Below are 27,892 nucleotides of genomic sequence, written 5' to 3'. Positions count from 1 at the left end.
ATTTTAATAGCCTTTAGGTAATGTTGCACTTTTCCATGCCTGATAGAAAAGAAGGTTCCCCTTTTCAAACTGCTAATTTAACTGCATGTCATATACATGCTACTGATTAGCATCAGCGTTTTTACATGGCGATGTCAACGCCTCCAAATTTGATAAAAGGACAACTTAGAAACACGTTGCAATGAGACAGCTGCTTTGTAATAACTGCTTTGTAATAAGTACGATACTTAAAGTACTTTTTAGGACTCAACACATTCAACCTAATGGCACAGACTACTTCCTGACTACGGCAACACACCTAGGACAAACTGAAATGAATACATACAAAGGGAAGCTTTATTTCCACACATGCTGTCGCTCTACAAAACTTACCTGTGTGCGCTCTGCTGCCATCTAATGTCTGGGAATGGCTACTCTGCTGCCATCTAATGTCTGGGAATGGCTACTCTGCTGCCATCTAATGTCTGGGAATGGCTACTCTGCTGCCATCTAATGTCTGGGAATGGCAACTGCATGCCAAGTCTATACAACACTTGCACATGCCACGTAAAAGTGTAAGAAATTCTATAACTGGACCGAAAAGTTGTCATTATCAGCTCACTGTTCATTAAAAATAAATAGAAATGTTACAATTAAACAATTACCTTTTATTTCGTACGAACACACACGCACACACACACACACACACACATATATATATATATATATATATATATATATATATATATATACATCCAATTAGCTATTTGTTTCTGCAAGTAAAAGAAATGCAAAGCAAAAACAAAGAAAACATCTGCGGCGAGGCCACCCCTCATATGATAACAAGATAACAAGTTGTGTGCCCTTGCACGAAGCAGAAAACAGCACAATAGATACTAACTAGAGCAACGGCCTTTAAACATAAGAGTTGTGTGATAACTTATATATAATTATTGTATCATTCCCCTCCTGTTTATCACATAACTTCCCCAGCATATCTTTATCCCTAATAACTTCTTCTTACGATGTTCAGTTAATAGTTCATTTTCCTCGGGCCAAGTTATGTTTACACTCAGAGTTCATCACATGGACAAAGATAAGACCTTCTGGAGGAAAGTTCTGTGGTCAGATGAAACAAAAATGGAGCTGTTTGGCCACAATACCCAGCAATATGTTTGAACCCCGAACACGCATCAAAAGTGGTAAAGGAATGGCTAAATCAGGCTAGAATGAAGGTTTCAGAATGGCCTTCCCAAAGTCCTGACTTAAAGGTGTGGACAATGCTGAAGAAACAAGTCCATGTCAACACATTTAGCTGAACTGCAGCAATTTAGTGGTCAAGTGGTCAAGCAGAAGCTTGTGGATGGCTACCAAAAGCGCCTTATTGCAGGTCAACTTGCAAATATGAACATTGCTGTATGTATACTTTTGACCCTCACATTTTCAGTAGAGCCATAATAAATTCATAAAGGAAGCAAACTTCATGAATGTTTTTTGTGACCAACAAGTATGTGCTCCAATCACTACATCACAAAAAAATAAGAGTTGTAGAAATGATTGTAAAGTCAAGACAGCCATGACATGATGTTCTTTACAAGTGTATGTACACTTTTGACCACCACTGTATACAAATTCCTTTTTAAGAGGTGTTTCCTGCAGGAGAGCAAAGAAGGGACAAGACTTTGACATCCATGTTGTGTGTGTCAGGAAGCCAGAGAAGGGCATTCAGTACCTGATGGAGAGATTGACATCCATGTTGTGTGTGTCAGGAAGCCAGAGAAGGGCATCCAGTACCTGATCGAGAGAGGCTTTGTGTCGGACACACCTGTGGGCATCGCCAGGTTCATCCTGGAGAGGAAAGGTCTGAGTCGTCAGATGATCGGAGAGTTCCTGGGCAGCCGGCAGCAGTTCAACAAGGACGTGCTGGAGTGAGTACCAGGACTCGCCGTCACCACGGCGACCGCGGCTCATCCACGCCTCTTGTGTCCGCAGCTGCGTTCTGGATGAGATGGACTTCTCCGGCATGGATCTGGACGACGCCCTGAGGAAGTTCCAGGCTCAGATCAAAGTGCAGGGAGAAGCTCAGCGGGTGGAGCGGCTGGTGGAGGCTTTCAGGTACCGGGCTCCAGTCCCGGCCCCCACGCCCGACCTGGCTTGACTCCCCTCTCGCCCTGCAGCCAGCGCTACTGCGTGTGCAACCCGGTGCTGATACGCCAGTTCCAGAATCCAGACACCATCTTCATCCTGGCCTTCGCCATCATCCTCCTCAACACGGACATGTACAGCCCCAACGTCAAGCCCGAGAGGAAGATGAAGCTGGACGACTTCGTCAAGAACCTGCGAGGTCAGTCAGCAACTCAACTGAAAGTATCTTAGACTGACACTAACTTTATTCATCCACCAGGGAACTTGTTCCACACAGTAGCTCAGTTACAAAGGATGGAAAGTGTAAGGATGGAAAAGATAATGCAGGTATAAAGTAGACTGTACCATAGTAGCAATGTAAAATATAATATACTGTATATGTTATATTTACATACAGTATATAATATATACTAATATATTATAGTGTTATATAATGTACTATACACTATATTGCCAAAAGTATTTGGCCACCTGCCTTGACTCACATATGAAGTTGAAGTGCCATCCCATTCCTAACCCATAGGGGTCAATATGACCTTTTGCAGCTATTACAGCTACAACTCTTCTGGGAAGGCTGTCCACAAGGTTGTGGAGTGTGTTTATATCTTCTGGGAAGGCTGTCCACAAGGTTGTGGAGTGTGTTTATATCTTCTGGGAAGGCTGTCCACAAGGCTGTGGAGTGTGTTTATATCTTCTGGGAAGGCTGTCCACAAGGTTGCGGAGTGTGTTCATATCTTCTGGGAAGGCTGTCCACAAGGTTGCGGAGTGTGTTTGTAGGGATTTTCCACCATTCTTCCAAAAGTGCATTGGTGAGGTCACACACTGATGTTGGTGGAGAAGGCCTGGCTCTCAGTCTCCGTTCTAATTCATCCCAAAGGTGTTCTATGGGGTTCAGGTCAGGACTCTGCGCAGGCCAGTCAAGTTCATCCACACCAGACTCTGTCATCCATGTCTTTATGGACCTTGCTTTGTGCACTGGTGCACAGTCATGTTGGAAGAGGAAGGGGCCCGCTCCAAACTGTTCCCACAAGGTTGGGAGCATGGCATTGTCCAAAATATGGGTATATGGTATATGCTATATGTGGTGTAGCACGGTTGGTAGAATGGCCATGCCAGCAACTTCAGGGTTGATATCTGACTCATGTTGTCACACTTGACATGTGACTCATGTTGTCACACTTGATCTTGTCAGTGATGTAAAACAGTGTTTCTTAACCACTCGAGGGCCGCCAAAGAATATCTGTCTGTATGGGCCGCCATCGGTACTCAGTTGTAGTACACTAGTACCTACTCAGTTGTAGCACATTAGTACCTACTCAGTTGTAGTACACTAGTACCTACTCAGTTGTAGTACACTAGTACCTACTCAGTGGCCTAGTGGTTAGAGTGTCCGGCCTGAGATGGGTAGGTCGTGAGTTCAAACCCCGGCCGAGTCATACCAAAGACTATAAAAATGTGAGCCATTACCTCCCTGCTTGGCACTCAGCATCAAGGCTTGGAATTGGCTGTTAAATCACCAAAAATGATTCCCGGGCGCGGCCACCGCTGCTGCTCACTGCTCCCCTCACATCCCAGGGGGAGAACAAGGGTGATGGGTCAAATTCAGAGAATCATTTCCCCACACCTAGTGTGTGTGTGTGACTATCATTGGTACTTTAACTTAACTTTAATGACATCATCAAAGTAACCCAAGTCTGGAGTGTAGTGGAAATGTCCAAATTTTAAACAGGAACAAAAGTGAATTTAATACAAGACTTTTATTTACTCATAATCAGATGGTACAAGGTTGGATTGGGTTGCCATGCAGACAGACAGTTTTCTCCAGAGGAAAAGAAAAGCGAGAATCACACCCTAGACTTGGTCTAACTGGTTATTTATATGTTCCCTGGTGGTTCAAAGGCCAGCATAACAAACAACCAAGATAACATGTACAACGTCAGGGCCACCCGCTCTGCCATGTCATGTCCTCCCTAATGCATTCAAACCTCGCTCACCAAACATAATAGAAATGGTACAGAGGTCAGAAAGAAAGTTGGTCTGACCAATTTCTGATTTGGTCAGAAATTCCACTACAGGAGCTAAAGTCATAGAGAAGTTTCTTCAGCGCAAAAATTATGACTAAAGCTACACTTCAGGAAGAAAGCAATATTATTTATCCAGAATGTATTGATGTCAGCACTGTGTAGTTGTATGGAGGTTTATTTGTCAGCATTGTGTAGTTGTATGGAGGTTTATTTGTCAGCATTGTGTAGTTGTATGGAGGTTTATTTGGCCTGGGTCCAAAGCCCTGACCTTCCAGTGAGCATGCTAGCTATGCACCAGACCTGAGAGCTCTCTTTGGACCCAGGGGTGGACAACGGTCAGGACATTCCACGAGACCTTCTGGTGGCCATCTATGGACGCATCCAGAAGTGGGAGCTGAGGACCAACGATGACCACGTCTCTCAGGTGCAGGCGGTGGACAGGATGGTGGTCGGGAAGAAGCCAGTAAGTATCTTTTCTGCTCCTTCCTTCATCACCTTCACCTCTAATCAACTTTCTGTGTGTGTGTGTGTGTGTGTGCGTGTGCGTGTGCGTGTGCGTGTGCGTGTGGTAGGTTCTGTCGCTGCCCCACCGGCGGCTGGTGTGCTGCTGTCAGCTGTTCGAGGTGCCTGATCCCAACCGAGCTCAGAGAAGCGGCGTCCATCAAAGAGAAGTCTTCCTGTTCAACGACCTTCTCATGGTAACACACACACACACACACACACACACACACACACACACACACACACACACACACACACATAGAGGTTGGTTGCATTCCAAGAAAAAATCCTGGATTAAGGACTGAGATGATGAATGGACCACAGCCTTGATACCAGTCTATGTGTTGCATGCACACAGTATCCTCTAAGTCTTAATAATAATAATTGATACCAGTCTGTGTGTTGCATGCACACAGTATCCTCCAGTGCGGGGCCACAGTTTCAGGAGCCCAAGGTCTCAGGGGCCAAACATCAAAATGTGAATGTTTCTTCAGAAAGTGCCTCCACAGCTTATATTCCTCAGAGAGTGTTTTACATCACTTTTCACTCCATCCATCCATCCATTTTCTACCGCTTATTTCCTTCGGGGTCGCAGGGGTGCTGGAGCCTATCTCAGCTACAATCGGGCAGAAGGCGGGGTCACCCTGGACAAGTCGCCACCTCATCGCAGGGCCAACACAGATAGACAGACAACATTCACACTCACATTCACACACTAGGGACCATTTAGTGTTGCCAATCAACTTATCCCCAGGTGCATGTCTTTGGAGGTGGGAGGGGCCTATCCCCAGGTGCATGTCTTTGGAGGTGGGAGGAAGCCGGAGTACCCGGAGGGAACCCACACAGTCACGGGGAGAACATGCAAACTCCACACAGAAAGATCCCGAGCCTGGGATTGAACCCCAGACTACTCAGGAACTTCGTATTGTGAGGCAGATGCCCTAACCCCTCTTCCACCGTGCTGCCCCCTCAGTTTTCACTCTGCACTGTCAATACTTCCATGATTATTCTGCCCTCACTGCTTGTTTCCAGCGTGTGCAGCTGGACAGATAGTTAACAGCATGAACAAACAGAAGTTTTGTTGATGGTTGATGTTCCTTCTTTTGAACATTTTTTCTTCCTCAGTTGTATTTCTTTACACGTCTTTCTTTACTTACCTTTATAAGACTGGAAATATATATATATATATATATAATTGATCTAGACTTGGTAGTCAAGGAGGTAGATAACTGATATTTGGAGTCTATATTTATTTGCAGTAAAAGAAAGCGAAACATGGATAAAATAGGTCAGTGGACAAAACATTTATAACATTTATCTCTGCTTGCTGTGAGTGTTGTGAAGGTGAGACGTGTCTGCAGTAGCCAAAACAAACAAAACGGGACCAGAAAGACACCAGGAAATATAGAATTCTCACAAGAACTCAAATAAATGGCCTACCAGATATTACCGTATTTTCCGCACCATAAGGCGCCCTGGGTTAAAAGCCGCGCCTTCAATGAACGGCATATTTCAAAACTTTGTCCACCTATAAGCCGCCCCGTGTTGTAAGCCGCATCTAACTGCGCTAAAGGAATGTCAAAAAAACAGTCAGATAGGTCAGTCAAACTTTAATAATATATTAAAAACCAGCGTTCTAACAACTCTGTTCACTCCCAAAATGTACGCAAATGTGCAATCACAAACATACGTATATCAACATGGACAGAGCTGCGTGAAAAAAGCCACCCGGCCTCTTCGCGTAAACTTAAACTTCCCTTAACCACTCGCTCATCTTTTCTTCATCCATCCCTTCGAGTTAGCTTTTATGATGACGCCGGCTGGAAAGGTCTCTTTTGGCAAGGTCTTCCTTTTGAATATCACCATGGGTGGAAGTTTCTGGCCATTAGCATGGCAAGCTAGAACCACAGTGAAGGATGACTTCTCATTCCCTGTGGTGCGAATATTCACCGTACGTGCTCCCGTTGTATCCACAGTGCGGTTCACAGGAATATCAGTTGCTGTGAAATACGGTAGTAATCCGTGTGCGGATGGAGAGATTGCGTCTTTTCATGAACCGGATCCCTGTCGCTTAGTAGGAGCCATTTTGTGGTCTTTACAGATGTAAACACACAAAGGAAATGAAACGTACGGTATATCCGCACGCTTTTTCTTCTTCTACGCGGTCGGGTGGTTGCTTACAGTAGAAGAAGAAGCGCTTCCTGTTCTAGGGGGGCGGGTACTTACCTTGGCGGTTGCTTGCGTAGAAGAAGAAGCGCTTCCTGTTCTACCGGGAAAAAAGATGGCGGCTGTTTACCGAAGTTGCGAGATCGAAACTTTATGAAAATGAATCTTAATATTAATCCATATATAAAGCGCACCGGGTTATAAGGCGCACTGTCAGCTTTTGAGTAAATTTGTGGTTTTTAGGTGCGGCTAATAGTGCGGAAAATACGGTATTGACAATAAGAGTCAGTTCTATTCTTAAATAAAAAAAATTCAAAGGTATATTTTTGGTGGTGCTTGAGCAGTAGTTCTTTGTATTTACTTCACTAATTATGGATGTATATGCAATACAGGTGTCACTTTGTATTTGCTGATGGAGTTGTGTTGTATTTGGAAAGAAAGAACCAAAAAAAAAGTCAGAAATGGACAAACTGTGCCTCAAAATTTTAATGCTTGAGTTGTAATATGAAGACTAGACAGGAAGTAAGTGTCTTTCAAGTCTACTCACCTGTCAACACTGCCTCCTGAGGATCAAACTGGTATTGCACTCATCTCTGTCTCCCTTCTCAGGTGACCAAGATCTTCCAGAAGAAGAAGGCTTCTGTCACCTACAGCTTCCGACAATCATTCCCACTGGTGGACATGCAGGTGCACACCTTCCAGAACACCTGTAAGAACCGTGCACAGCATACACCTACTGTCACACAGGTGCACACACACCTTCCAGAACGTAACAATATACTGCATCATTGTTTTATTGTGTAAACGGTGCAGAAACAAAACCAATTTATTTGAACCGTGGAATTTGGTGAACATTAAAGCTCTCAGGGACCCAAAAGGGTCCCAGTCATTAAGTGTGTAAAATAAGTCATATATTTATTTATTTTTACTTAAATATTCATAGATCCATTTCAGATCCATTCATCGCCATGAAGTCTTTTTTTTTTTTTCAACAAAACCCCGTTTTTTTTGTGGTTTTGAAAATATTTTTTCAAAATAAGATATTTCAAATAATTGGAGCCATAAGTCGATCAACAATTCATAACAACATTGCTTTTGATTCATTATTATTTTTTGAACAATGACAATAAACAACTAGAAATGTTTGATGGGCCCGCTATCTGGGCCTGCTATTTGTGCCCTGGACCGCTGGCCGGGGGTCCCGGAAGCCGCCGTACTTATTAGATTAGAGTTTTTGGTGTAACTGTACAAAATGAGCCACAGGGCTAGCCTAAAACAGTAGCATGTTTACAACAAAAGTGCTAACACTTAGCATGTGTGCTAACGATAGCATGGTGACAGTCAGCATGTTTCATATGCCAAGTTATACGACTCAAAGGTGTACGGCTGCGGAAATAGAAAACAAAGTGTAAAAATAGATGAAAAAGTTAAGCAAGCCTAAGTTATCTTGCTAGCATGCTATGGTTTGCATGCTAACAGTTAACAAGTTATATGACTCTGGGCTAAACAGTAGCAAAAGTAACTCCAAAAGTTAGCAAGCCAGCGAGAGCGTGATAAAAGTTAGCTTGCGTCACATGCCAAGTTATACGACTCAAAGGTTTATGGCTGCTGAAAAAGGAAAATAAGCGTAAAAATAGATGAAAACGTGTCAGCGGGAAATATTTGCCATTATAAAGGTGTGTACCTATTCAATGGGCACAGAGCGATTCGTTTTCGAAATAGCGTTGCCATGGTAACACGAAATGTACCCCACTTGAAGTACCGCTCTTGCCCTTACCGAGACCTTTCCGACGGTATAACATATGTGGGGGTCGTTCTCTTATTAAGCGTAAGAGAAAGGTGCGGAACAAGATGAATAAAAGTTGAAGTATGAGCAATAATATTATGGGCTGCTTGCATTGCAGCAGGCCCAGAATAAATAATAATAAATAATAAATAATAATAATATTATGGGCTGCTTGCATTGCAGCAGGCCCAGAATAAATAATAATAAATAATAAATAGTAATAATATTATGGGCTGCTTGCATTGCAGCAGGCCCAGAATAAATTATAATAAATAATAATAATATTATGGGCTGCTTGCATTGCAGCAGGCCCAGAATAAATAATAACAAATAATAAATAATAATAATATTATGGGCTGCTTGCGTTGCAGCAGGCCCAGAATAAATTATAATAAATAATAATATTATAGGCTGCTTGCATTGCAGCAGGCCCAGAATAAATTATAATAAATAATAAATAATAATAATATTATGGGCTGCTTGCATTGCAGCAGGCCCAGAATAAATAATAATAAATAATAAATAATAATAATATTATGGGCTGCTTGCATTGCAGCAGGCCCAGAATAAATAATAATAAATAATAAATAGTAATAATATTATGGGCTGCTTGCATTGCAGCAGGCCCAGAATAAATTATAATAAATAATAAATAATAATAATATTATGGGCTGCTTGCATTGCAGCAGGCCCAGAATAAATAATAACAAATAATAAATAATAATAATATTATGGGCTGCTTGCGTTGCAGCAGGCCCAGAATAAATTATAATAAATAATAATATTATAGGCTGCTTGCATTGCAGCAGGCCCAGAATAAATTATAATAAATAATAAATAATAATAATATTATGGGCTGCTTGCATTGCAGCAGGCCCAGAATAAATAATAACAAATAATAAATAATAATAATATTATGGGCTGCTTGCGTTGCAGCAGGCCCAGAATAAATTATAATAAATAATAATATTATAGGCTGCTTGCATTGCAGCAGGCCCAGAATAAATTATAATAAATAATAAATAATAATAATATTATGGGCTGCTTGCATTGCAGCAGGCCCATAATAAAAAAAGTGTATTATTTTGGGAGCAATGACAGTTTTATAGTCGACAAAACCGCCAACGTTTTCTTGTGTTTTTAATAGTATTTTTAACATGTGCCAGGGGCCGTTGTAAAAATGAAGTCAGGGGCCACACTTTGTCAACACTGTTTGTGTTGTCAAAGCTAAAGTAAAGTGAAAGTAGCAATGATAGTCACACACACACACACACACACACACACACACACACACACACACACACACACACACGAGGTGTGGTGAAATTATTCTCTGTATTTGACCCATCACCCTTCATCACCCCCTGGGAGGTGAGGGGAGCAGTGAGCAGCAACGGTGGCCGCGCCCAGGAATCATTTTTGGTGATTCAACCCCCTATTCCAATTGTCCAGACTACCCTCACGCTGTTTGTGTTGTCCAGACTACCCTCACGCTGTTTGTGTTGTCCAGACTACCCTCACGCTGTTTGTGTTGTCCAGACTACCCTCACGCTGTTTGTGTTGTCCAGACTACCCTCACGCCATCAGGCTGACGTCGGCCAATCCCGGCGGAGAAAGGAAGGTTCTCATCGTGTTCACGGCGCCGAGCCAGCAGGACCGCGCTCGCTTCACCTCTGACCTCCGAGAGAGCGTGGCGGAGGTGCAGGACATGGAGAAGTACCGTCTGGAAGGTGAGTGCTCGCCACCGTGGGCGTGTCCTCCGCTCATCTTTTGTCCCTCCCAACGCCGCTGCAGCTGAGCTGGAGAAGCAGAAAGGTGTGATGCGGCCCTCCCCGCTGACGGGGGGCGGAGCCATGGCGGGGGGCGGGCCCGGGGCGGAGGCGGTGAACGGCACCCTGGGCAGGCCCAGCCTGGATGACACGTACGCCTCGGTGGACGGACTCAAACGCACGGCGCTCAGCTCCTCCCTCAGGGACCTCTCGGAGACAGGTGAGCAGGCTCCGCCCCTTTTTCTTCCTGCCCAATACTTTGTTGTCCTTTCATGATGGCTCCTAAATGTGATGTCATTATAATGTCTTCTCTTCTTCACTGTGATTGGCCGACAGGAAAGCGAGGTCGCAGGAACAGCGTGGGCTCCCTGGACAGCACCATGGAGGTGAGTGTGGGTCTCAAAGTAGATGTACTGTATCAATATAGGTCTTGTCTCAAAGTAGGTGTACTGTATCAATATAGGTCTTGTCTCAAAGTAGATGTACTGTATCAATATAGGTCTTGTCTCAAAGTAGGTGTACTGTATCAATATAGGTCTTGTCTCAAAGTAGGTGTACTGTATCACTACAGGTCTTGTCTCAAAGTAGATGTACTGTATCATTATAGGTCTTGTCTCAAAGTAGGTGTACTGTATCAATATAGGTCTTGTCTCAAAGTAGATGTACTGTATCATTATAGGTCTTGTCTCAAAGTAGGTGTACTGTATCATTATAGGTCTTGTCTCAAAGTAGGTGTACTGTATCAATATAGGTCTTGTCTCAAAGTAGATGTACTGTATCATTATAGGTCTTGTCTCAAAGTAGGTGTACTGTATCAATATAGGTCTTGTCTCAAAGTAGATGTACTGTCTCAATATAGGTCTTGTCTCAAAGTAGGTGTACTGTATCAATATAGGTCTTGTCTCAAAGTAGATGTACTGTATCACTACAGGTCTTGTCTCAAAGTAGATGTACTGTATCAATATAGGTCTTGTCTCAAAGTAGGTGTACTGTATCGATATAGGTCTTGTCTCAAAGTAGGTGTACTGTATCGATATAGGTCTTGTCTCAAAGTAGATGTACTGTATCAATATAGGTCTTGTCTCAAAGTAGATGTACTGTATCAATATAGGTCTTGTCTCAAAGTAGATGTACTGTATCAATATAGGTCTTGTCTCAAAGTAGGTGTACTGTATCAATATAGGTCTTGTCTCAAAGTAGGTGTACTGTATCAATATAGGTCTTGTCTCAAAGTAGATGTACTGTATCAATATAGGTCTTGTCTCAAAGTAGGTGTACTGTATCAATATAGGTCTTGTCTCAAAGTAGGTGTACTGTATCACTACAGGTCTTGTCTCAAAGTAGATGTACTGTATCAATATAGGTCTTGTCTCAAAGTAGATGTACTGTATCATTATAGGTCTTGTCTCAAAGTAGGTGTACTGTATCAATATAGGTCTTGTCTCAAAGTAGATGTACTGTATCATTATAGGTCTTGTCTCAAAGTAGGTGTACTGTATCATTATAGGTCTTGTCTCAAAGTAGGTGTACTGTATCAATATAGGTCTTGTCTCAAAGTAGATGTACTGTATCATTATAGGTCTTGTCTCAAAGTAGGTGTACTGTATCAATATAGGTCTTGTCTCAAAGTAGATGTACTGTCTCAATATAGGTCTTGTCTCAAAGTAGGTGTACTGTATCAATATAGGTCTTGTCTCAAAGTAGATGTACTGTATCACTACAGGTCTTGTCTCAAAGTAGATGTACTGTATCAATATAGGTCTTGTCTCAAAGTAGGTGTACTGTATCGATATAGGTCTTGTCTCAAAGTAGGTGTACTGTATCGATATAGGTCTTGTCTCAAAGTAGATGTACTGTATCAATATAGGTCTTGTCTCAAAGTAGATGTACTGTATCAATTTAGGTCTTGTCTCAAAGTAGATGTACTGTATCAATATAGGTCTTGTCTCAAAGTAGGTGTACTGTATCAATATAGGTCTTGTCTCAAAGTAGATGTACTGTATCGATATAGGTCTTGTCTCAAAGTAGGTGTACTGTATCGATATAGGTCTTGTCTCAAAGTAGGTGTACTGTATCGATATAGGTCTTGTCTCAAAGTAGGTGTACTGTATCGATATAGGTCTTGTCTCAAAGTAGATGTACTGTATCAATATAGGTCTTGTCTCAAAGTAGATGTACTGTATCAATATAGGTCTTGTCTCAAAGTAGGTGTACTGTATCAATATAGGTCTTGTCTCAAAGTAGGTGTACTGTATCGATATAGGTCTTGTCTCAAAGTAGGTGTACTGTATCGATATAGGTCTTGTCTCAAAGTAGATGTACTGTATCAATATAGGTCTTGTCTCAAAGTAGATGTACTGTATCAATATAGGTCTTGTCTCAAAGTAGGTGTACTGTATCAATATAGGTCTTGTCTCAAAGTAGGTGTACTGTATCAATATAGGTCTTGTCTCAAAGTAGATGTACTGTATCAATATAGGTCTTGTCTCAAAGTAGGTGTACTGTATCAATATAAGTCTTGTCTCAAAGTAAGTGTACTGTATCAATATAGGTCTTGTCTCAAAGTAGGTGTACTGTATCAATATAAGTCTTGTCTCAAAGTAAGTGTACTGTATCAATATAGGTCTTGTCTCAAAGTAGGTGTACTGTATCAATATAGGTCTTGTCTATAAGTAGATGTACTGTATCAATATAGGTCTTGTCTCAAAGTAGATGTACTGTATCAATATAGGTCTTGTCTCAAAGTAGATGTACTGTATCAATATAGGTCTTGTCTCAAAGTAGGTGTACTGTATCAATATAGGTCTTGTCTCAAAGTAGATGTACTGTATCAATATAGGTCTTGTCTCAAAGTAGATGTACTGTATCAATATAGGTCTTGTCTCAAAGTAGGTGTACTGTATCAATATAGGTCTTGTCTCAAAGTAGGTGTACTGTATCAATATAGGTCTTGTCTCAAAGTAGATGTACTGTATCAATATAGGTCTTGTCTCAAAGTAGGTGTACTGTATCAATATAGGTCTTGTCTCAAAGTAGGTGTACTGTATCAATATAGGTCGTGTCTCAAGGTAGGTGTACTGTATCAATATAGGTCTTGTCTCAAAGTAGATGTACTGTATCAATATAGGTCTTGTCTCAAAGTAGGTGTACTGTATCAATATAGGTCTTGTCTCAAAGTAGATGTACTGTATCAATATAGGTCTTGTCTCAAAGTAGGTGTACTGTATCAATATAGGTCTTGTCTCAAAGTAGGTGTACTGTATCAATATAGGTCTTGTCTCAAAGTAGATGTACTGTATCAATATAGGTCTTGTCTCAAAGTAGGTGTACTGTATCAATATAAGTCTTGTCTCAAAGTAAGTGTACTGTATCAATATAGGTCTTGTCTCAAAGTAGGTGTACTGTATCAATATAAGTCTTGTCTCAAAGTAAGTGTACTGTATCAATATAGGTCTTGTCTCAAAGTAGGTGTACTGTATCAATATAGGTCTTGTCTATAAGTAGATGTACTGTATCAATATAGGTCTTGTCTCAAAGTAGATGTACTGTATCAATATAGGTCTTGTCTCAAAGTAGATGTACTGTATCAATATAGGTCTTGTCTCAAAGTAGGTGTACTGTATCAATATAGGTCTTGTCTCAAAGTAGATGTACTGTATCAATATAGGTCTTGTCTCAAAGTAGATGTACTGTATCAATATAGGTCTTGTCTCAAAGTAGGTGTACTGTATCAATATAGGTCTTGTCTCAAAGTAGGTGTACTGTATCAATATAGGTCTTGTCTCAAAGTAGATGTACTGTATCAATATAGGTCTTGTCTCAAAGTAGGTGTACTGTATCAATATAGGTCTTGTCTCAAAGTAGGTGTACTGTATCAATATAGGTCTTGTCTCAAAGTAGATGTACTGTATCAATATAGGTCTTGTCTCAAAGTAGGTGTACTGTATCAATATAGGTCTTGTCTCAAAGTAGATGTACTGTATCAATATAGGTCTTGTCTCAAAGTAGGTGTACTGTATCAATATAGGTCTTGTCTCAAGGTAGGTGTACTGTATCAATATAGCTCTTGTCTCAAAGTAGGTGTACTGTCACCACCTGTCACATCACACTCTGACTTATTTGGACTTATTTGCTGTTTTCCTGTGTGTAGTGTTTTAGTTCTTGTCTTGCGCTCCTATTTTGGTGGCTTTTTCTCTTTTTTTGGTATTTTCCTGTAGCAGTTTCATGTCTTCCTTTGAGCGATATTTCCCGCATCTACTTTGTGTTAGCAATCAAGAATATTTCACTTGTTTTTATCCTTCTTTGTGGGGACATTGTTGATTGTCATGTCATGTTCGGATGTACATTGTGGACGCCGTCTTTGCTCCACAGTAAGTCTTTGCTGTCGTCCAGCATTCTGTTTTTGTTTACTTTGTAGCCAGTTCAGTTTTAGTTTCGTTCTGCGTTGCCTTCCCTAAGCTTCAATGTCTTTTCTTAGGGGCACTCGCCATTTGTTTATTTTTTTGTTTAAGCATTAGACACCTTTTTACCTGCACACTGCCTCCCGCTGTTTCCCACATCTACAGAGCAATTAGCTACCTGCTGCCACCTACTGATATGGAAGAGTATTACATGGTTACTCTGCCGACACTCAACAACAACACATCATTTGCAGACTAGAATTACTGCTTTGCAAAAAATATTTTTAACCCAAATAGGTGAAATGACATAATCTCCCACGACACACCAGACTGTATCTCACGACACACTAGTTAATAATAATAATAATAATAATAATCTCCCACGGCACACCAGATGATATCTCACGCCACACTAGTTAATAATACTAACACAGACACTCGTAAAGGTGTTAGCATGATAGCTAATGCTAAAGACGGCAGTTTCATTACATTACGCTAGCACGTACGGTGTAGTAAGTACGAATTGTTTTAGTCGTATTGCAAAACTTACAAGCGTTGCCTTGAGTGATGAATGGAGAATGTTTTCAAGTAGAAACGCTATGGACGCTTTTGCTTCCGGTACAAGGCATCAAAACAGGAAGTAGATTTTCAACCCGCAACACCTGCAGTGAGCGAACCCGTCCAAAAGGTGGCACTATAGCACAAACAACAACACACCTTTTTAGGGTTTTTTTTTCAGTGCTTTACGAAAACTATTTGTTGAATACAAAACAGTATGGCCGTTAGAGAATGTTTAGATTAGCCGCAACTTTTTATAGTCCGCAGGGACTTCTGGTCTGGAATTGACACTATCAAATCAAATCAAATCAACTTTATTTATGTATTATATCATGTTATACACACTTAGATAATGGAATTGACACTATGTATTATATCATGTTATACACACTTAGATAATGTCCCCCAAACGCATTGTTATCTGCCAGTGTGGCCCCCGAGTGGAAACAATTGTTGATATCATGTTGTTAGCATAGAACATTGTTTGAGTTTTTAATGATCCACATGTTGTCTCACTGGACTCTCAGGGTTCCATCATCAGCAGCCCCCGGCAGCACCAGCAGTACCACCCTGGGGGCGTCCTGGCCTACAGCCCCATGATGGCGCCCCCGTCCCCGGCAGCCTACCGGCCGCACCGCCCTACTCAGAGCCCCGGTACGGGGGTGGGTGGTGGGCCGGGGCTCTGTCACAACCAGGGAGCGTTGAGCATCTCCCCGCTCGTAAGCGGGGGCGTGGCTGGGGGCGGCGGCGGGATGGCGATGGTTGCTGGGCCGAGCGGTGGCGGCGGCCGGCTGGGGAACTTTTTTGGCAGCCGACGAGGGAAAGTTCCTGGTCCCCTGACGATGACTTCGCCGACGCCACAGAGTCCCCTGAGTCCTTTGATGATATCCTCCCCGCCTCACTACCCCGCTCCCGAGCCGCCCATCGGCCACCCGTCCTCCCCTTCCCCATGCCCCTCCCCATCGGGCAACCTCGGCCAGTTGGACCCGGGAGGCCCGGGCGGGGCGCCGTCCAAGCTCCAGGCTTTGCACGCCCAGTATTGCCACGGCAACAGTGGAGGAGGCGGAGTCAGTGGGCATCAGCCGCAGCAGACTCCTCCCCCGCCTTACAACCATCATCACCGCTACCACATGCAGAGCGTCCCCCAGCACCACCCCCTCATGCAGCGGGTGTCGGTCCCGCGGCGCCAGGGCCCGTCCAGCTGCGCCGTGTCCCACATGCAGCAGCGGGTCCAGCACGGCGCCGCCCAGCACCAACGCTACAGCGCAGTCTCTGGTTTCATCACGCCCCCGCCACTGTCCCCGCACTCGCCTCTTACCCCGCACGGACTTTACCACTCCCATCCCCGCGGCGGCGCCAAGTTGCCGCTCACCATCTCGCACTCGCAGCCCCACCCCCACGCTCACTCTCACAACCACTCCCCGCTCAGCTTGTCTCCCACCGCCACCCCGTCCACTCACTTCATCTTTTCCGCGCCTCCGCCGCAGACCCCGTCGGCACGCCTCGTCACCCAGACGCCGCCGCAGCCCTACGGCCCCCAGTACCCGCAGCTCTCCTCCATCCCGCCCCCGCCGCCGCACTCCCCGCTACCGCCGCCGTCTGCCGCGCCGCTCTCCCCGCACCCAGGGGCGGCGGGCGGCCCGGGGCCCAAGTCAAAGCCGGTCAGTCGGATCAGCACGGTCGTGTGAGGAGTCTGAGGGCGAGGGCGGCGAGCGACCATTGTGGGGCGGCGCTGAGAGGAAGAAGGCGGAGGAGGAGGAGGAGAGCGGCCGGGCAAGTGCAGACGTATCAAAATGGCCGCCTGGTGAGACGGCGAGCGCTTAAAGCGGGGAAGAGGAAGTTACTTAGCCTGTGTTATTTCCACCTCCACTGCCCCCGCGGTTAGCGCCGCCTTCTTTCAACTTACTGGACTGGTGGGGGGGGGGGCGTTGTGCTTACTTTGTGTCCTTGATTGACAGCCATGCATGTCTTGCGCAATAGCTACTGAGTGTCCACGCTTATGCAGGGAACACGGGGGGCGGAGTTGGTGACCCCATAGCTCCGCCCCCAAAGTCACTCAAGTTCTTTTGTAACTTTGAAAAGCCATCAAACTAAAAGTATTTTTGTTTTTTTACCGCCGTGTTTGTGGAGTTCTAGTGGTGGCTCACAGGGTTTGTAGATCACTTATATATTTACCTAAGCCCCGCCCACTTGGAACATTCTTAGTGTCTTCTATTTTCTACGTGTTGCCAAGGGAGGAGATTAACGTGCTACAAGGTGCCAAACAGGGTGCATTCTGGGAAACAGAGTCTCTTTTTGTTACAGACAAATAATCATAACAATCCTGCTTTTAATGGTTTCAAACAGTTTTAATGGTTTCAAACAGTTTTAATGGTTTCAAACAGGTTTAATGGTTTCAAACAGTTTTAATGGTTTCAAACAGTTTTAATGGTTTCAAACAGTTTTAATGGTTTCAAACAGTTTTAATGGTTTCAAACAGGTTTAATGGTTTCAAACAGTTTTAATGGTTTCAAACAGGTTTAATGGTTTCAAACAGTTTTAATGGTTTCAAACAGTTTTAATGGTTTCAAACCGTTTTAATGGTTTCAAACAGATTTAATGGTTTCAAACAGTTTTAATGGTTTCAAACAGATTTAATGGTTTCAAACAGTTTTAATGGTTTCAAACAGATTTAATGGTTTCAAACAGATTTAATGGTTTCAAACAGTTTTAATGGTTTCAAACAGTTTTAATGGTTTCAAACAGTTTTAATGGTTTCAAACAAGTTTAATGGTTTCAAACAGTTTTAATGGTTTCAAACAGATTTAATGGTTTCAAACAGTTTTAATGGTTTCAAACAGTTTTAATGGTTTCAAACAGGTTTAATGGTTTCAAACAGTTTTAATGGTTTCAAACAGTTTTAATGGTTTCAAACCGTTTTAATGGTTTCAAACAGATTTAATGGTTTCAAACAGTTTTAATGGTTTCAAACAGATTTAATGGTTTCAAACAGTTTTAATGGTTTCAAACAGTTTTAATGGTTTCAAACAGTTTTAATGGTTTCAAACAGTTTTAATGGTTTCAAACAGTTTTAATGGTTTCAAACAGTTTTAATGGTTTCAAACAGATTTAATGGTTTCAAACAGTTTTAATGGTTTCAAACAGTTTTAATGGTTTCAAACAGGTTTAATGGTTTCAAACAGTTTTAATGGTTTCAAACAGTTTTAATGGTTTCAAACAGTTTTAATGGTTTCAAACAGGTTTAATGGTTTCAAACAGTTTTAATGGTTTCAAACAGTTTTAATGGTTTCAAACCGTTTTAATGGTTTCAAACAGATTTAATGGTTTCAAACAGTTTTAATGGTTTCAAACAGATTTAATGGTTTCAAACAGTTTTAATGGTTTCAAACAGATTTAATGGTTTCAAACAGATTTAATGGTTTCAAACAGTTTTAATGGTTTCAAACAGTTTTAATGGTTTCAAACAGTTTTAATGGTTTCAAACAAGTTTAATGGTTTCAAACAGTTTTAATGGTTTCAAACAGTTTTAATGGTTTCAAACAGTTTTAATGGTTTCAAACCGTTTTAATGGTTTCAAACAGTTTTAATGGTTTCAAACAGATTTAATGGTTTCAAACAGTTTTAATGGTTTCAAACAGATTTAATGGTTTCAAACAGATTTAATGGTTTCAAACAGTTTTAATGGTTTCAAACAGTTTTAATGGTTTCAAACAGTTTTAATGGTTTCAAACAAGTTTAATGGTTTCAAACAGTTTTAATGGTTTCAAACAGTTTTAATGGTTTCAAACAGTTTTAATGGTTTCAAACCGTTTTAATGGTTTCAAACAGTTTTAATGGTTTCAAACAGATTTAATGGTTTCAAACAGATTTAATGGTTTCAAACAGTTTTAATGGTTTCAAACAGTTTTAATGGTTTCAAACAGTTTTAATGGTTTCAAACAGATTTAATGGTTTCAAACCGTTTTAATGGTTTCAAACAGTTTTAATGGTTTCAAACAGATTTAATGGTTTCAAACAGTTTTAATGGTTTCAAACAGTTTTAATGGTTTCAAACAGATTTAATGGTTTCAAACAGATTTAATGGTTTCAAACAGTTTTAATGGTTTCAAACAGTTTTAATGGTTTCAAACAGGGGTCCCAAACTACGGCTCCAGACCACCAGTGTCCCCAGTTTAGTTAGTTTTTTGTCTAATCTGTCCTGTCAGCCATCAAACCATCTTGTTGACGTACAAACCTCACCAGCAGTCAAGTTGTCCTCTGCTGTGAATAACAACAAATCCTTTTCAACTTCTATTCAATTGAATAGACTGCAAAGACAAGATATTTCATGTTCACACTGACAAACTTTCCTATTTTTTTGCAAATATTAGCTCATTTGGAATTTGATGGCTGCAACATGTTTCAAAAAAGCTGGCACAAGTGGCAAAAAAGAGTGAGGAAGTTGAGGAATGCTCATCAAAGACTTATTTGGAACATCCCACAGGTGAACAGGCTAATTGGGAACAGGTGGGTGCCATGATTGGGTACAAAAGCAGCTTCCATGAAATGCTCAGTCATTCACAAACAAGGACGGGGCGAGGGTCACCACTTTGTCAACAAATGCCTGAGCAAATTGTTTAAGAACAACATTTGTCAACAAGGAATTGAGGGATTTCACCATCTACGCTCCGTGATATCATCAAAAGGTTCAGAGAATGTGGAGAAATCACTGCAGGTAAGCCATGATATTACACACCTTGGATCCCTCAGGCCGTACTACATCAAAAAGTGACATCAGTGTGTAAAGGATATCACCACATGGGCTCAGGAACACTTCAGAAAACCACTGTCAGTAACTACAGTTGGTCGCTACATCTGTAAGTGCAAGTTAAAACTCTACTATGCAAAGTCAAAGCCATTTATCAACAACACCCAGAAACGCTGCCAGCTTCGCTAGGCCCGAGCTCATCTAAGATGGACTGATGCAAAGTGGAAAAGTGTTCTGTGGTCTGACGAGTCCACATTTCAAATTGTTTTTGGAAACTGTGGAGCAAAGAAAAGAAGCATGGGGACTGTCCTAGGGTGAAAGTGTAAAAGGCAGCATGTGTGATGGTATGGGGGTGTATTAGTGGCCAAGACATGGGTAACTTACACATCTGTGAAGGCACCATTCATGCTGGAAGGTACATACAACATATGTTGTTATCATGGACGCCCCTGCTTATTTCAGCAAGACAATGCCAAGCCAGGTGTTACAACAGCGTGGCTTCATAGTAAAAGAGTGTGGGTACTAGACTGGCCTGCCTGTAGTCCAGACATTGAAAATAAAATATGAGAAGGGAGACTGTTGAACAACTTAAGCTGTACATCAAGCAAGAATGGGAAAGAATTCCACTTCAAAAATGTGTCTCCTCAGTTCCCAAACCTTTACTGAGTGTTGTTAAAAGGAAAGGCCATGTAACACACTGGTAAAAATGCCTTTTTTTGCAATGTGTTGCTGCCATTCAATTCTAACTTCATGATTATTTGCCAAAAATAAGAACGTTTCTGAGTGTGAACATGAAATATCTTGTCTTTGCAGTCTATTCAATTGAATATAAGTTGAAAAGGATTTGTTGTATTCTCTTTTTATTTACCATTTATTTACCATTATATATACATATATGTATATATACAATTAATCAATACAAATATATATATATATATATATATATATATATATATATATATATATCATGTAGGGGTGTAACGGTACACAAAAACTTCGGTTCGGTACGTACCTCGGTTTAGAGGTCACGGTTCGGTTCATTTTCGGTACAGTAAGAAAACAACAAAATATACATTTTCTGGTTATTTATTTACCAAATTTGTAAACAATGGCTTTATCCTTTTAACATTGGGAACACTATAATAATTCTGCCCACGTTAATCAACATTAAACTGCCTCAAGTTGTTGCTCAGATTAAATACAATGACAAAACTTTTCTTCTACATATAAAAAGTGCAACATTAAAACAGTTTCAAGTCAACTCATCATGCTTACTTTATTACAGCATTTGGGAAGCCTGTAGTTGATTTTTATGATGTAAATGTTATTTTTTTTATCAACATGTGATAGCAGGGACCCTGCCATTCAAAACTAGGCTGCAGCATTACTAATGATTACCAGAGGTGTGGACTCGAGTCACATGACTTGGACTCGAGTCAGACTCGAGTCATGAATTTGATGACTTTAGACTGGACTTGACAAAATGTAAAAAGACTTGCAACTGGACTTAGACTTTAACATCAATGACTTGTGACTTCACTTGGACTTGAGCCTTTTGAATTGACATGACTTGACATGACTTGCTACTTTCCCCAAAACCCAAAGATGAAAAAGTTATTCGGGAGCGCTCCGTATTTTTCATTGTGTACTTGTCTATCAGCGTTGCGTGTGTCAGCTGGTGTGCTCTCAGTACAACAGCCAATCAAATTACATCTACTTTGTTTTCATCACACAGCATTCATCCAATCAAATTGCAGGAAGAAGACATGTCCAAACCACACGCCAGTGAACAAAAAATGATACCTAAAATAATTTCGTTTGGGTATAAAAATGACGAGGTGGTCAACACAAAACGGTTTGCAGTATGCAACACATGCGGTTCCAAAATGACTGATGGAGAGGCAACAACTTCCAACTTCGTCCGGCATTTGAAGTTGCACAAAGAACGGTAAGTTTTGAATGTAAGATAACGTTTATTGGCTAAGTAACGTGACTTTTATTTGCTGTGTAGTTAAATCAGTGAGGCTGTAAACTCACTGCTAACGTTATAACGTTATTGCAAACACGGGAATCTGTTGCAGTTCACTACCTTATTCATACTTTTTGTTCAGTGATTTTTTTTTAAGCAGGGTTACGTTAGTCAATATATCACACGTAACGTTAGACGGCGGTCAGCAGCACCGCGTATTTTAGACACCTAAAAAAAGACAAAAATAGTCAAATAAAGGTCAGTTAAAATGTATACTATATTATGAATATGTGTACCGTTTTAGCTAGCTTTCTGACATACTGTTGGTTGTTTACCTCAGTGGTCCCCAACCACCGGGCCGCGGCCCGGTACTGGTCCGTGGATCGATTGGTATCGGGCCGCACAAGAAATAATTTTTTTTTTCTTTCTTTTTTTAATTAAATCAACATAAAAAACACAAGATACACTTACAAGTAGTGCACCAACCCAAAACAACTCTCTCCCCCCTTTTGTTCTGGGCATTGAACATGAAGACTCTTCCTTCACTGTTCCAAGTGGCCATGAGAGTCTTGGCAGTGCCTGCCTCCAGTGCTCCAGTGGAGCGAGTTTTCAGCCATGGTGGCATCATACTACGCCCCCATCGTGCACAAATGACTGACAGACTCTTGGCTAATTTGGTCTTTTGCAAATGCAATGCAGCATAGGGCCCTGACATATAAAAAGTACAACTTTTTTGTTATGTTCACGTATATGTCATGTTTTTTCAATGTTAACACTTTTGTACAAATAAGTACATTTGCACTTTATTTTTCAATGTGTTTGTTCTGTAAAGGAATGAGTTCATGTTTAAAATGACTGGTTAATAGTGCTATTATAAAGTGCAATGTCAGCACAATTTTCTTTCCTGCAATTTAAAATGCACTTGTTTTAATAAATAAATACAGCGTTTGAAAAGCATACACAATCTGTGTTAATATATTAGTCTGTGGTTAAAAGGACTTGAAAGGACTCGAAACTCAAAATGCAGGACTTAGGACTTGACTTGAGACTTTCCAGTCTTGACTTTGGACTTGACTCGGGGCTTGCCTGTCTTGACTCGGGACTTGACTCGGACTTGAGGGCAAAGACTTGAGACTTACTTGTGACTTGCAAAACAATGACTTGGTCCCACCTCTGATGATTACACACACACACACACACACACACACACACACACACACACACACACACACCCGCACAATGAGCTAACACACACACACACACACCATAAAACGAGCTAACGTTACGCTAAAAGCTAATTAGCCTTCACCTCAAGCCAGGACTGCGAGCGAGCTGAGCTACTTTTTATATTTCTAGAAGGTCAACGGGCTCATAGTGATGTTACTAGTAGTTGACTGGGAGGTGTTTATTTTAATTTGGGGAAAGTGTGCTGCCTGATGATTACCTGCTAAACACCTATCTACTCGACACTGAAGCACTGACTACATGCGCTCTGAATACTCACTGCTGATTGGCTGTTAGCGCTAAGCAGAGCAGCTTGTTAAGACTTTAGCTTAGGCAAATACTTCATATGTTTGTGTGGAAACTCGTTCGGTACACCTCCGAACCGAACCGGAACCCCCGTACCGAAACGGTTCAATACAAATACACGTACCGTTACACCCCTAATACATACACATATACACACGTATATATGTATGTATATTTACGTATGTATAATTGTATTAATTTGACCTAATGTGGCCCCCGAGTTTAGAAGTTTGAGGACCTTTGACGTCACATAAGTCAGCACCAAGGACAAATAACAGTTGGGAGCGTCATTGTCCGTGAACACACACAGTGTTGCTTGTGTTGACAGAAAGTTCTGTGAGGCTAACAGTGGATGTGCTAATAGTGGATGTGGAAACGGTGTCTTGTGACAGCAGGATGGTCAAAGACTACTCACATTCCCTAATCACACAAGCAGTCTTTCCCTTTTCTTCATTTATTCTGAAATATTTGGCCTACAAAAAGGAAATGAGAGCTGGACTTATTATGGACTATATATTGTTGTTTATGCACTTTGACCATGTCTTTCACTGCTGCATGATGGGAAATGAAGCTGTGAATGCAAATATTAATGTTGTGTACATAAGATGTGCTTGTTTTTATTCCATGTGGCCAAACTATCCTCCACACAAGGTGTTAGGTACTCTCCTTCACACAAGGTGTTAGGTACTCTCCTTCACACAAGATGTTAGGTACTCTCCTTCACACAAGGTGTTAGGTACTCTCCTTCACACAAGATGTTAGGTACTCTCCTTCACACAAGATGTTAGGTACTCTCCTTCACACAAGATGTTAGGTACTCTCCTTCACACAAGATGTTAGGTACTCTCCTTCACACAAGGTGTTAGGTACTCTCCTTCACACAAGATGTTAGGTACTCTCCTTCACACAAGATGTTAGGTACTCTCCTTCACACAAGATGTTAGGTACTCTCCTTCACACAAGATGTTAGGTACTCTCCTTCACACAAGGTGTTAGGTACTCTCCTTCACACAAGATGTTAGGTACTCTCCTTCACACAAGGTGTTAGGTACTCTCCTTCACACAAGATGTTAGGTACTCTCCTTCACACAAGATGTTAGGTACTCTCCTTCACACAAGATGTTAGGTACTCTCCTTCACACAAGATGTTAGGTACTCTCCTTCACACAAGGTGTTAGGTACTCTCCTTCACACAAGATGTTAGGTACTCTCCTTCACACAAGATGTTAGGTACTCTCCTTCACACAAGATGTTAGGTACTCTCCTTCACACAAGATGTTAGGTACTCTCCTTCACACAAGGTGTTAGGTACTCTCCTTCACACAAGATGTTAGGTACTCTCCTTCACACAAGATGTTAGGTACTCTCCTTCACACAAGATGTTAGGTACTCTCCTTCACACAAGATGTTAGGTACTCTCCTTCACACAAGGTGTTAGGTACTCTCCTTCACACAAGGTGTTAGGTACTCTCATTCACACAAGATGCTAGGTACTCTCCTTCACACAAGATGTTAGGTACTCTCCTTCACACAAGGTGTTAGGTACTCTCCTTCACACAAGGTGTTAGGTACTGTCCTTCACACAAGGTGTTAGGTACTCTCCTTCACACAAGGTGTTAGGTACTCTCCTTCACACAAGATGTTAGGTACTCTCCTTCACACAAGATGTTAGGTACTCTCCTTCACACAAGATGTTAGGTACTCTCCTTCACACAAGATGTTAGGTACTCTCCTTCACACAAGATGTTAGGTACTCTCCTTCACACAAGATATTAGGTGAGGACGACATGTCTCTTAAGTCCATCAGTCTTTGCAACACAGAATAATGTTGATATTCTCCCAAACAAGGACATTATTTCTTTGTTTTCTACTTTCCTTGTGTTCTAGCATGTAAGTGAACATGCTGACTGAGCACCACTCACTTGTATGCACGTCTTATGTGCTTGAAATGATGACATCACTCTCGGTACTTCCCACATGGACCTAAATGGGCTGCCAAGTCGTCATTCCGTGAGACGTGAACACGCGTTTCTGCGGGGGAGTAAACATATTTACACAGGAAGTTACACAATGTCATCTAATTTGATCATTCATTTCGTATATTATAAACATAGTACTGTCAAATTACTATTTATTTGTATTATTCTATGATTTAAATTAACCTAAAAAAAAGAGACCCCAATATTTTGACACAAAAAGCAAATTTATCCTCAGAATTTCATGAACTTTTTCTTTTTTACTTGAATGTCCGTCATTTATTTGCTCAAAGCCTGGTTGAAGTGTTATCTAAAGTCCTGTGGGGCTTTATTTTGAAGGGGGAATGTGGCCATACCGCTCATTTTCTTCCCCGTCCGGTGCGTATAAACGCGTCTAAAAGTTGTGTATTTTCAAATAATAACATGTCTATTTAAAATGTAAAAAAAAAAGAGCAATACATGGGAATGAGAAAAAGTTGAACATTTAAATGATGAATTAATAATAATACATTTAGTCAAAGGTGTGTCTTTAAATAGATATGATCATTTTTTAGCATTTCTTTTTGTATTGAGAAATATCACAAAGGCCCCCAGAGTGATTGACCTTTGGTAGAAAAACACCCCTAATCAAAAATAAAAGCTCTCCAAATTAAAACATACTTAATTATAAACAAAGATTAGTCAGTTCATTAAAACATAAAATAACACTAAATTATAAATTGATTTGAAAAATGACAACAATCATAATAAACACTGATGAATGTGTAACTGAACATTTTAGTACAGGCAGAATTATGGACGGACTTGGTTATGCAGTAAACGTTTGGACACTAAAGTATCAAAAGTATTGATGGTTTGATCGGAGGATAAATATTGCAGCATAAAGATCCGATATCGATATGTCAGTATGGATCGGCACGTCACCGTATCACTGACCTTGTCACATATGAACTGACCTTGTCACATATGAACTGACCTTGTCACAAATGAACGCTGCCTTCAGGTTCATGTCAGGAGCGCAAAATAAATAAATGCCAAACATCATTTTCCAAAATTCTAAATAAATGAGTAGATGAATCTGGAGGTGTGTATCATACACCACAATGTACACAAACATGGAAGTGTGTATCATACACCACAATGTACACAAACATGGAGGTGTGTATCATACACCACAATGTACACAAACATGGAAGTGTGCACCATACACCACAATGTACACAAACATGGAAGTGTGCATCATACACCACAATGTACACAAACATGGAAGTGTGTATCATACACCACAATGTACACAAACATGGAGGTGTGTATCATACACCACAATGTACACAAACATGGAAGTGTGTATCATACACCACAATGTACACAAACATGGAGGTGTGCATCATACACCACAATGTACACAAACATGGAGGTGTGCATCATACACCACAATGTACACAAACATGACACCACAATGTACACAAAGGTGGACAATTGAAGGCAAGAGCAGTTCTTGGCAGCAGGAACGAACCACCACATTTTTCATTTTGGAACGAATCTTTTCTGACGGCTGCTTTTTTTTTTTTTTTTTTACCCCTTTTCTTTTTGAAAAAAAAAACCCCTGCAGATGTGATGAAATGAAATGACAAATGTTGTGTTTGGTTCTGAGCTGGTCCGTGTACAATAGTTCTGAGCCGGTACGTGTACAATATAGTGTTTGTGTCCACACAGATTATTTTTACTGTATATAAATATAATACTTGTGACCTTGTTTTTGACATTGGAGAGACAATGTGGAAATATTTATTGCTCTGAACATATAAAACATCGGTTCATGTTGATGGAATCAAAAGTTTTGTGTTTTTTGTCATGATTGCACAAACAGAAGTTGACTGACAGTACAAACAGAAGTAGACTGACAGTACAAATAAAAGTAGACTGACAGTACAAACAGAAGTAGACTGACAGTACAAACAGAAGTAGACTGACAGTACAAAGAAAAGTAGACTAACAGTACAAACAGAAGTAGACCAACAGTACAAACAGAAGTAGACTGACAGTGCAAACAGAAGTAGACTAGCAGTACAAACAGAAGTAGACTGACAGTACAAACAGAAGTTGACTGACAGTACAAACAGAAGTAGACTGACAGTACAAACAGAAGTAGACTAACAGTACAAACAGAAGTAGACTGACAGTACAAACAAAAGTAGACTGACCGTACAAACAGAAGTAGACTGACAGTACAAACAGAAGTAGACTGACAGTACAAAGAAAAGTAGACTAACAGTACAAACAGAAGTAGACTGACAGTAAAAATAGAAGTAGACTGACAGTACAAAGACAAGTAGACTAAC

The 27,892-nt window shown here is 41.1% G+C and overlaps 1 protein-coding gene across 1 annotated transcript in view; it reads left to right on the top strand.

The window, feature by feature from the left end:
- LOC133573215 (uncharacterized) overlaps window positions 1–18,181 on the top strand; it is a 52,673-nt gene extending 34,492 nt beyond the window's left edge. The window contains exons 11-20 of the mRNA XM_072912770.1: window positions 1,749–1,907; window positions 1,972–2,094; window positions 2,157–2,323; window positions 4,472–4,611; window positions 4,721–4,846; window positions 7,425–7,524; window positions 10,170–10,331; window positions 10,396–10,590; window positions 10,707–10,756; window positions 15,856–18,181. Coding sequence (XP_072768871.1) covers window positions 1,749–1,907; window positions 1,972–2,094; window positions 2,157–2,323; window positions 4,472–4,611; window positions 4,721–4,846; window positions 7,425–7,524; window positions 10,170–10,331; window positions 10,396–10,590; window positions 10,707–10,756; window positions 15,856–17,016 — 2,383 coding nt within the window. The 3' untranslated portion in view covers window positions 17,017–18,181. The remainder of the gene's footprint in view (window positions 1–1,748; window positions 1,908–1,971; window positions 2,095–2,156; window positions 2,324–4,471; window positions 4,612–4,720; window positions 4,847–7,424; window positions 7,525–10,169; window positions 10,332–10,395; window positions 10,591–10,706; window positions 10,757–15,855) is intronic.
- The last annotated feature ends 9,711 nt before the right edge of the window (window positions 18,182–27,892 follow it).

Source organism: Nerophis lumbriciformis, linkage group LG01, assembly GCF_033978685.3.
Source record: "Nerophis lumbriciformis linkage group LG01, RoL_Nlum_v2.1, whole genome shotgun sequence".
NCBI classification, from domain to species: Eukaryota; Metazoa; Chordata; class Actinopteri; order Syngnathiformes; family Syngnathidae; genus Nerophis; species Nerophis lumbriciformis.
The sequence above is the reverse complement of the archived record's forward strand: the minus strand, read 5'-3'. Positions and strand labels throughout refer to the sequence as shown.